General features: G+C 58.8%; 1 protein-coding gene across 1 annotated transcript; it reads left to right on the forward strand.

Moving 5' to 3' along the window:
- The first annotated feature begins 2092 nt into the window (after window positions 1–2092).
- Window positions 2093–9874, forward strand: NXNL2 (nucleoredoxin like 2). The gene is made up of 2 exons (XM_059142273.1): window positions 2093–2758; window positions 9333–9874. The coding sequence occupies exons 1-2, from the start codon at window positions 2457–2459 to the stop codon at window positions 9499–9501; spliced, it is 471 nt and encodes a 156-aa protein (XP_058998256.1). The 5' UTR covers window positions 2093–2456; the 3' UTR covers window positions 9502–9874.
- The last annotated feature ends 1048 nt before the right edge of the window (window positions 9875–10922 follow it).

The following is a 10922-nucleotide window of genomic DNA, read 5'->3' on the forward strand; positions in this document are numbered from 1 at the left end:
GTGCATCTTGTAGTGAAAAGAAAAAGTCCGTTTCATGTCAAGTGGGCTGGGGTCCTGTTTTCTTCGTGTGTTCCTCTGCGGTGTAGCATCCAAAGGCACGGTGGAGAAGAGGTGCTCTGGCTGGGCTTCCCACATATGCTCGCTCAGAAAGAGGAAGTGAGACTATACCATGGATAGCATGGACACATGTCTGTGGTGCGGAGTAGCCTCATTCAGAAGTGTGGGGAGCTTGCATGCTGACCACAGAAGGGCAGAGCCGTGGTCATTCTGGAGTGTCTCCCCCGGGAAGCTTCGATGACGCATGTGCCAGCCAGCCAGTGTCAGTTGGCAATGCCCTGGCTGTGAGCCAACCAAGGTGTTTGGAAAGCAGAGCTGGATACTGGTTAAAGGCTCTGGGCAGATTTTATTTCGTACTGCTGTGGTGGGGAAGGAGCTGAGCTCAACTCTGGACACAGGCAGACTTGGGGTTTACCACCAAGGGAGAGGGTGGGGTCCGTGGATGGAAAACCACTAAGAGGAGACCCCAAGGGCAGGGGACTGTTGGTGAAGGTAAGCCAGGTTGATCAGTTCAAGGTTGCAGGACTGGCTTAACAGGCAGGAGGCAGGGAGGGTCGGGGGAACCACCAGGCAAGAGGAGGACTCAGGAGAGTCTGATCATCAGATAGGAGGACATGCAGAAGAGACTGCTTCAGTCTGGGTGAGGACTGGGTGACAGGGCAGAATAGAGGTCACAGACTGTTCAGAGTGGTGGCAGAGTGCAGGGAGAGGGCGCTGGCGGGTGTGGGGGTGGGGTGGAGCGAGCCCAGAAGGCCCTCATGCTGCTGTTCACAAGCAACAGGAGTGGGAGCACTGTCCAACTTGGCCGTGGTTATCTAGGGCGTAAAGCTGATTAGCAGATGCCCGGAAGGAGGTCCAGTGTGAACTGACCTGAAGCGCCCCAGCTAGGATTAGGGGTGCCTAATCCTGGTTCTGGGATTCCATGTGTGGCTGTTCCTGAGTTAGGTGGTGGAAGGTGTGTAGGAGACTGGGTTCCAGCAGCGGTGGGGTGGGGGTGGGGGGCTGTGCCTCCTCCTGCCTCTCATGGCCCTGTAGCCCCCTCCCACCTTAAGGAGTAGCCAGCGGGATGGGGTCCTAGGCCAGTGACACAGGCTCACGTGGCAGGAAGGGCCCTTGAAGACTGGTGGAGCCCTGGACTGGTGTCCTTTGCTGGCCACAGGACTTCTTGAGGGCAGTCCTCTCCACACATACACACACATAGAACAGCCACAGGAGGGTCCCCGGGGGAGAAGGGGTGTTCCCCCAGATCGCCCCTCCCTGGGAGAGTGCCCAGGCTTCACCACGGTCTCAGGAAGGCTCCCACAGCAGGACGCAGTATTCATACAAATACCTGGAAATTTCCCCCATAGGAAATTTCACCGTTGAGATAAAAGGAAGAAAGCCCAAACAGGTCCAAATAGTCTCGATGACATTTAGAATTTAGGAGCATTCCATTCTGCCTGAGTTTTGACAAAAGTCAGACCTCCACGTGCAAGGGCCTCCTCAGCCATTTTTCTCCGGGTCGCCTAGAAGTTACCCAGGTGCTGCTTGGAGGGGCATGGGTCGGACAGAACCTCATCCGGCTGGGATCCCGCCCTTATGTGCATGTTTGATGTTCTGTGCATGGTGAAGTTTTTGCATTGATTTTGAAGTTTTTAAAGTACTGTCCTAGAATGTGACTTATCTTGGTCACTGAGTTTTTGGGCACTAAACCCCTTAAATCTGCTGCCTGCCAGAATGTCTTCACCCTCCGCTTCACCTGCCGCTTCCCTGCCCTTGCCCAGGCAGGAGCTGAAATTGCTTTGCTCCTGCCTGGGTCCCCAGGGCCCCCAGCGTGCCTGCTACATTAATACTGTCACTTCTTGAGTCAACGGGATGCTTGGGGCAGGAGCACGGGGTGCGGGGTGCGCAAGGCGTGGGGATCGGGGCGCAGAAGGGACAGTGGGGGAGGGGAGCAGAGACGGAGGGCTGGGGCGGTTCGGGAGGGGCGACTGCGAAGCCGCGTGGAGGCACTGGGTGAGGAGGGACTGGCGGAGGGCGGGCAGGGATCCCGGGAGGGTGTGGAGGGCGGAGCGCGGGGGCGGGCCAGGCGGCTCCACCTCCTGGAGGCAGGAGCTGCTGCAGACCCCGCGGCTTCTGGGTTGCGGGTGTCTGTGAGTGTCCCTACTTCCCCCAGTGCACACGCCCCCGCCCCAGCGAGAGGCGGAGGCCGAGGCCGGCTGGAAGAGCCGGTGGGGCCCCAGGTCCCCGCACGGCACTGCTGCCCCCCCCCCCGGGGATCTTCCGGCCGCAGGTGTCCGCCCCCACAGGGGTCTGTCTCGCGCAGGTGTCCCTCCTGTGCAAGCGTCCGTCCGGGGCAGGGGGCCGTCCCGCGTGGCAGTTTGTGCGCTCCCGCGGGTGCCCCTCACCGCACCTCGGCCATGGTGGACGTCCTGGGCGGCCGGCGCCTGCGGACCCGCGACGGCGCGTGGGTGGAGGCCGAGGCTGCGCTGCAGAACAAGGTGGTGGCTCTGTACTTCGCCGCGGGCCGGTGCGCGTCCAGCCGCGACTTCGCGCCGCTGCTCCGCCGCTTCTACGCCGAGCTGGTGGCCGAGGCGCGGCCCCCCGCGCCCTTGGAGGTGGTGTTCGTGTCCGCGGACCGCAGCGAGCAGGAGATGCTGGACTTCATGCGCGAGCAGCACGGCGCCTGGCTGGCGCTGCCCTTCTACGACCCCCTCCGGCAGTGAGTGGGTCGGGGCTGGGTAGCCCCCCGGAGCCCCTCCCCTACCGCGTGCAGGCCTCTCCCCTGTCCCGTCCCTAGTGCTCGCCACTCCAGCCACCCAGCGGCTCCAGAGGGGCTGCCACCTCTCCCAGGGCTTGGGGAACCTTGCCTTGTTCCCCTTGCTGGGCCGGGCCGCTGAGGCTGCTGCAGGGGTCGAGACCCCCCTCGGAGGGGCTCGGGACTTGGGGAGGAGTGTGGAAGCAGAAGAGGGAGCCTCAGGAGGCTTAGGTCAGAACTGGGGACACTGTGGGTGCTGCCAGGGTCAGCGGCCCTCAGGGGTGGGGGGGCAGCCGGGTCACCAAGGCTGGAGGAACGCCTTCCCTGCTGGCCTGGGTGCCGTTTGACTGTGATTTCCAAACTGTAGGAAGAACCAAGCCTGGAGTCCAGCAGAGTTCATGACAGAGGCCAAGAAAGTTCACCACGGAGAGGAGGGCAACAGTGGGGGGGTGAGGAGGGGGGCCTGCGGTGAGGAGGGGGATGCGCGGGGGGGGGGGGACAGAGGAGGTAGGAGAGAGATCGAAGGGAGGGGGAGGTGGGGGCGTGGAGGTGCGGGGAGGAGGGAGGAAGGAGGTGGTGGTGAGGAGGCAGAGGCCGGAGGGAGCCCGGTGCGGCCGCAGCAGGGCTGGCAGAGTGCAGTGAGCAGGACACCGATTGTCCCTTGAGGTCTGTGCTGTGGCAACAGCCTCCAGACTGGCGTGTACCCAGCTCCTCGCAACTGTGTTACCCCAGCATCCCTGTAACAGATGTGGACTGAGTTTCTGGGTGTGTTTTCCAGGGTCACGCTTCTTGTCTCTGGGGGGTGTTAGTCAGTGTGGTGTAACCCCCCCCCTCCCTTGACACACGGGGTGGGTGATCGTGAGGAGGTGAGTCTCAAGACTTCCAGGTGGACGCCTCGTTCCGGGAAGGTCGATGGTTAGGGCACGTGACAGGGATGTAGCGAGGATGGGTCTCAGGGATTTACCTGGCAGAAGAGGTGTTACCAGGTCTTTTCTCGTGGTAGCTGTGAAATGGCTCTGATCTGCTTAGCACTCCAGTCACTTGCAGCTTTTGAGTGAACACACTCAGTTTGGAAGGTGACACTGTGACCGTGTGGGTAGTCGGGTAGAGCTGGGGGTCTGGGCAGAGTCTGCTTTGGGGTTTCTCGAGTGGTGATGGAGGCAAGGCGTTCACTGCCCAGTGTCACGGTGTTCCTGTGTCTCATTTGTGAGTTTGGAGCTGTGGTGGTGGTTGTGTGCCCCATTTCACAGATGCGCTGCCAAGGCACTGAGGGGCCTGTGTTCCTCGCTCTGGAACCTGACTTTATGTCCTGGTGCTTCCTTTCCTCTCCAAGGGGTTCCAGGGGACCACGAGCCTCAGCCCCTCCCTCTGCTCAGCCTCGCCTGGGGAGGGCTTGGCCGGGTTCCTTCTGGTTCTCCTGGGATGTGGTCACAGCCCCTGAGGTCCGCTGCCTGCAGCCGAGCAGATCGGGGCAGGTGGCCAGCCTGGTCCCCGGAAGAAGCCAGCCTCAGTTTTCCTTCGGTGAGGTTAGCTCCTGGTCCTTCCACTTCCCAGATGGGACCTCATTAGCGCTCCTTGCAGTTTCCGTGGTGGGAAGTGGGCGCTTCCATGGGACTATTTGGAGCTGCACCCCGAGGTCTGCTCATTCCAGCCTGAATACACAGAATCAGATCATAGGCAACATGGAAATAGCTCGCACAGGGACGCCTGCAGGCAGCCTTTGGGGAAGTTTCTGGAGGTGTGTGGAACAAGGCACACTGTGTGGTGCCTGGGGAGGTGAGGCCAGGAAAGGAGTCACCTGGGCCCCACTCAGTTGGTCATGCTTAGGGACCCTGGGCTGTCTTCCCTCATGGCCACCCACTGCGACTGCTGACCTATTGAGTCCAGCATGAGGAGGAGAACTCACACGGGGGTTCCCTGGGCATGGCCAGTGGCCCCGATGGCTGCTGGGCGACCACAGCCCTCCTTCCTGGGCACATACTTGCTTACTGGTGTCCCCGCAGCTGGTGTAGGGATGACAGTATGTCCCGTCTTCCTGCTCTTTGTTACCAGCCAAGTGCCCGAGCCTCCAGTTCCGAGTCTGCCAGCAGGAATTCCTGTCTTCCACTGTCACGTGCAAAATCCACTCCATGGCCATTTTCATGCAAGTTATGATCGCTCTGGTACTTCAGCAGGCCCCTAGTCCGCTCTGGCTTCGACTGCCCCCACCATGGGCCCAGCAGATGGATGCCTCAGCGTCCAGGCTGACAGGTCTGTGTTGGACGGAGAGACAGTTGGCTGTGGCTTCATTTCTTGGGTAGAGAATGGCCCCATGAGAGCTGTCCCTTTGGTGGGGTCCAGTGGATGCCGCTGCTAAGCTTCTCGACAAGCCCTATGTTCCAGCTCCCCGGCCTCCTGAGTCAGTACGTCCCTGTCAGGTGCCGGTTCTGCGGAGTCTGGCTTTCTCCTCCTTGCTACTTCCCTCCCTTAGGCCCTGGACCACTGGCATATTCTCACTCATTCCCTCTGCCTCAGAGTCCACATCTGATGAACTCTTGCTCTGGAACCTGCCTCCTCTCGTCAAAGGCAGTCTGGTCCCAGCGGGGCTACCCTGGCTCTCTGGGGCTCAGTCCATGTTTAGTCTGCCCCACACTCACTCTTCTTGCCCAGACTGGATGGCTGGTGTTCCAGAATACCCCATACCTTTCCCACCTCCAGAGCTTGTCCAGGTGCTGAAGCCCCCCTTCCCCGCTGGCAGCCCCTCCACATACCCTGGGGACGCTGCCCCCTGTGCGAAGTGCCTCTGAAGTCTCTAAGCTTGGGGAAGACCCTGTTCAGGGCTTGCTGCCTGTGGGCTGTGTCTCAGTGGGCGGCTGCAGCAACTGGAGAGATTTGCTGGGGGGGGGGGGGTGGAGAGGCTGGAACTGGGGTTGCTATGGCAACCCGGAAGGGGTCTTGCCAGGGAGGAGGAGGTGCTGTGTTTGGGGAACGGAGGGATCCGGGACTGCAACAGCACCCGGTGCCCAGGGCCGGGGGGAGCTCGGATGCCCCCAGACAGTCACAGTGCTCCGAGTTCTCACACCGGCAACGTGCGCGCGCGGCTACGGGGCTCTCCGTTCCAAGCCACAGCCTGTTCGCTGGGGACACAGTGGAGATGCTTACGAGCCTCTCCAGGTGGCTCCAAGGTTACAGTTGTCCCCAGGTGGAGGCTGCCAGGGTGGGGATTTGAGGGCCCAGAAGGCTGACTCTGAAGATATTCTGGAGCAAATGTCTATTCCAGACTCCACCTCACTCCCCTAAGCCTGGCTTGCTTTGTGCCCCCACCAGTGGTGTCAGAGCCGGTTTTATGTTGCGAGGGATGAGAGCACAGCAACAGCTCAGATCTTAAACAGTGAAGGTTGTTGATCAGCTTAACTTCAACACCCCGTAGCCAGGAGCCAGTATCGAAGGGGTAGAGAGGCCGGTGAGGGCCGTTTCTTCGCGTTTCTGCCGTGTGTGCTCCGTGCTCATGCTGCCCCCTATGGCCACCGGGCACATCCAGTCCCTCCTCGAGGGATCAGAAGAGCTGCTGCATCTCTGGCTGCATACCCTCACACCTTCTCTTCCCTGGCACACACGAAAGTGCTCTGCGGAGGCTCATGGGTTCTAAGTCTGCTGGGTACCCATCCCGGGCCTGGTTAGCCGAGCCATTGGACAGTAGCCTAGCTGGAACTGGCGGGGGCTCCCCATCAATAACAGCTAGTGTTTTTTGAGCATTTATGTGCCGATCCCTTAGTGGTGCTGTACGTCTGTTTATCATCTCACCCTCCCAATAACCCAGGCAGAAGGGTTCCGTTTTTCCCATGGTGTAGGTGAGGACTCTGGGGTGCAGGGAGGCCGGCTAGCTGGCCCCTGTGCCTCAGCTAGTTCGTGCCAGAAAGTGCAGGGCTGCAGAGGGCGGGCAGCAAGCCCCAGGCTCTACCACCCAGACTGTCAAGGGCATGTTCTCAGCTTCCCTCCTTGGGCTGCCTGGATGGTGGGGGCAGGGTGGGCTAGGGGATGCAGGAGACTGGCAGGCCTGAACCCCTGCGGGATCGTGGGCTCCACCCCCACCAGCAGGGGCAGGAGACTCTCCCTGCTGAGGTAGCTGCTGCTGGTCGGGTGACCCCATGCCCAGAGCCCCACCTGGCCGGCTTGTGGGTGCAGTCAGGAGTGTGTGTGGGCTCCGCCAGGAGAGGCCCTCACCACCCTCTAGGGCGCCCCAGGGACCCATAGCCTTGGGGGTAAGCCCCATTGGGACCATAGTGAGACGGTGGGCACGCTGCCCACAGCAGAGGCCCAGACAGAACCTATCAGCTCCGGCTGCGGGACGGAGCCTCTCATGGGCCACTGCTGTTTGCTGCAGCCATTACACCAAGGGCTACCGGGAGGTTCCTCTTTTCTTCATGTTTGTTTTATGCTTTGGGGGAAAGCTAATTTGTTAGGCAATTCAAATTTCTGGGGTTGTACAGGATTCTGAAAACACTGGGGGGGGGGACGTCTCCCCCCCTTACCTGGGTGACACCTTGCACTACTCCCCCAGCCACTGCCCCAAGTTGCCAGAACTGCAGGCTGGTGAGCGAGGCCCGGGCTTGTCCCCCGGTTGCTGTCTCTCCACATCTGTGTCTTGCGTTTGTTAGGCCCGGTGTCTGTGTCAGTAATGACCACATGTGTGTGGTAGCTGACTTGTTTCTCTCAGACATTTGTGACTCCTTATGTGAGTAACTAGGGGACACTGTGCAAACTGGCTTCTAGAAGCTGCTGGAGGGGTAGCCAGCCCAGTGTGGGGTTTTGGGGAACCTGCAGTCTGGGCAGCGGTGGGGTGTTGCAGGAGTGGGCGCACCCACCCGCGGGCCTCCACGAGCAGGTGGAGTCCACTGCGGGCCAGGACCGGCCACCGCCAGACTCCCAATGCTCCCGTGTCTTCCTTTCTCCCTCAGGCGGTCCGGGCAGAGCCCTGCTCCACACATCTTCCCTGGAGCCAGGTCTGGTTTGTCTGTGACGTGTGTTTGGCGTGCCTTTCCCAGCATCTGCCGTGGCGGCACTGGGCGCGCGTCTTGGATCAAACAACATGGCTCGTCTACACAGAGACTTGTTCAGAAAAGTATTTAAGACCACAGCTTTCTGTGTCTAATGGTGTCTGCAGCTGGGGGTCCAGAGGATATTCTGCGTTGTTCTCTTCTACTGGGGTTGTAGTCCGAGCTGCTGTTTTATGGGTAGAATACCGTTATTTAGTTTTTAAACTCATTCTAAAAATTGTTTCGTTTGGTTTCCAATTTCCAATTAGCACAGTTTCTGTGTGCTATTGATTATTTGAAACTTATTTATTTTTTAAAGATTTTTTAATACATTTGAGAGAGGATGAGCATCAGCAGGGGGAGGGGCAGAAGGAGAAGCAGACCCCCCGCTGAGCAGGGAGCCTGAGGAGGGACTTGATCCCAGGACCCTGAGATCAGGACCTGAGTCGAAGGTAGATGCTCAGCCAGAGCCACCCAGGTGTCCCTGCTTGTTTGAAATGTGTTAAGATCCCTTTGTGGCTGAGAGCATGCTGGTTTTGTCACTGTCTCGTGGATGTTTGAAAATGAGGCCATCTCTGTTGGGTGGAGATGGATACATTTTTTCCTGCTTGATTTAGGCTTGTGTTTGTTTGATCTGGGAGCCGGAAGGCAGCAGGAGGACCAGGCAGCAGGAGGACCGTGGTGGAGGGATCACGGGCAGGTGTGGCGCGGAGGCTCTCACGTGAATCTTTCCGTTCCGTGAAGACCATAGTCCTGAGGGGACGATCAGGGAGATCACTTACTGTTCGTGGGAGCCCTGAGCCTTGGGAAGTGGGGAGTGATTTCCCTCAGCCGCCCTGTCTTGAGGATAGCAATCCCGGGGAAGGTTATGGGGAAGAATCAAGAAGGTGGACGCTCCTTCCCATAAATGAACACAATCTGTGAAAAGGTCTTACAGGCCTGCATCTGACAGGAAACAGAGCCAAGAAATGTGTCATAGCGTTCATCAGCCTGTCCTCGAGTTTGCTGGGCAGAAAGCCTCACACGGCTTTGCATTGGTCTAGAACTCACGGAGTGTTCCCTTGCACTGCTGTGTGTCCCCGATACTTTTCCGCTTCTTGAATGTAGGAGGGATACAAATTGACGGGAGGTGTCTGTGGTTTTAGAATTGCGCTGTCCAGTATGGTTGACACCCGCCACATGCGGCTGCTGAGATTTAAATTAGCCGAGATGAAAAAATCATTTTCTCAGGCCTGCAGGACCGTTCAGCCGCTCCGAGGTCCCACGCAGCTGTGGGTTGAGCAGCTCCGGTCTGGAGTCCCCCCCCTCCCTCCCGACGCTCCTCTAGCAGAGCCCTGGCTTAGGACCGGCCGGCAGCAGGGAGAGCAGGTACAGAGGGCACCGGGGAGGGCGCGCCGGCCGGCCGGCGCAGAGGCTTAGCAGCGTCCGCAGCCCTCGGGGAGGCCCTGGTCCCCTCACACGTGCCCGTGGGGACCTGAGCGGCCCCTGCTGACCCCGCCCTCCTCACTCTCTTCTTCCCGCAGTGAGCTGAGGACCAGGTACCACATCTCAGTCACCCCCAGGCTGGTGGTTGTGAAACCGAGCGGGGAGGTCATCACCGACAAAGGGCGGAAGCAGGTCCGAGAACAGGGGCTGGCCTGCTTCCAGAACTGGGTAACAGCCGCCAACATCTTTCAGAATTTCTCCGGATGACATGGGGGTCTCCAGGCCTGGGCAGGTGTGCAAGCACGGGAGAAGGGGAGCTGGCTGGTTTCCAGTCTCTGCCTACCATGGAGGAACTCATGTCAGAGCAGGGGTGCGAACACCGCCCAGAAGGAGTGCCCTCTGGCAGCCGGTGAGGAGTTCCTGTGATTATTAGCATAGCTTTCTCAGCGGGAGCTGGAGCTTGAACAGGCTCATGTGGAGCTCCTGGAAACATGTATTTATACCTGCTCTTCAGGTGAGATGATACATTTATTGATACATTGCACATTTATTGATAGATCGTCTGGATCATCGTCTGGATTTATGTTGGTGACTGGCTCTAACCCCTCCATTTATTGCCGAGGTTTGCAGAAGCCACATGCTTTAATAAAGAAACTTATTGCCACTGGAGCCCCTGATCATCTTCCTTGCGGCAAACCAAGTACGCTTGCAAGGAGGGAGGAGTGCTGTGGGAAACCGTTCTCAAACGCTTGGTTCTGTGTTTCCAAGTCCCTGAGCTTTTCCAGGCTGTGTCTGCATCTTCAAGATCCGATGTGCGTCTCTGAGGGGCTGCTGGTGGATCCCGGAAGCAGAGGCCCACGCGCTATCTTTGCAAAGAAGAGGAGGAGGTGGTCTGTCTGGGGTTCCTCGCCAGCTCCTGCCTCCCCTTGTGCTCATGCGGCTGGGATCCAGAAATACCGGGTCCCCTCTGGCCCAGTTCCCACCTGCTCCCTGGCCGGGACCCTCGGCTGAGGGTTTGCGGCGTGGCTCTCTCAGAGGGCACCACACAGACACACCATGTACTAAACACACACCACAGGACACACACACACACACTGCACAGACACACATGCTACAAACAACACATGCACAGCACACACCCCAAATGTGTTCCCTGAGTCGCTTTTCACCTCCCTCCTCTGTAGGCTTCTGCTCTGGGTTCATGGATACACAGAAAGCGTGTGGTGTGTCTATCTGTCAGGACAGTTTTTTGTTTTTTTTTTTTAAGATTTTATTTATCTGAGAGAGAGAGAGAGACAGAGGGACAGGGAGCACGAACGGAGGAGGGGTGGTGGGAGAGGGAGAAGCAGACTCCGTGGTGGGCGAGGAGCCCAGTGGGGGACAGCATCCCAGGACCTGGGATCATGACCTGAGCCGAAGGCAGATGCTGAACCCACTGAGCCACCCAGGCATCCCAGGACAGTAGCAGGAGTTTAATGTCTTTTTTTCTGTGTAGTTTCTATTAATCTGAGTTCTTTCCCTCCTTGTTTATTGAGGAGGACTCCAGGGTACCCTGGCGGGTTTGGGGAATTAAGTCGAAGCCCATCATCCGTTTTCGAAGATCAAAGGGACCCCATGGGTTTGGTGAGACCACAGTGGGATTGGGCTCTGAACTCCCCTCTAGAGTGGTCTTGCTGGTTCATTTTGAA

This window comes from Mustela lutreola, chromosome 12 (assembly GCF_030435805.1).
Source record: "Mustela lutreola isolate mMusLut2 chromosome 12, mMusLut2.pri, whole genome shotgun sequence".
NCBI lineage: Eukaryota > Metazoa > Chordata > Mammalia > Carnivora > Mustelidae > Mustela > Mustela lutreola.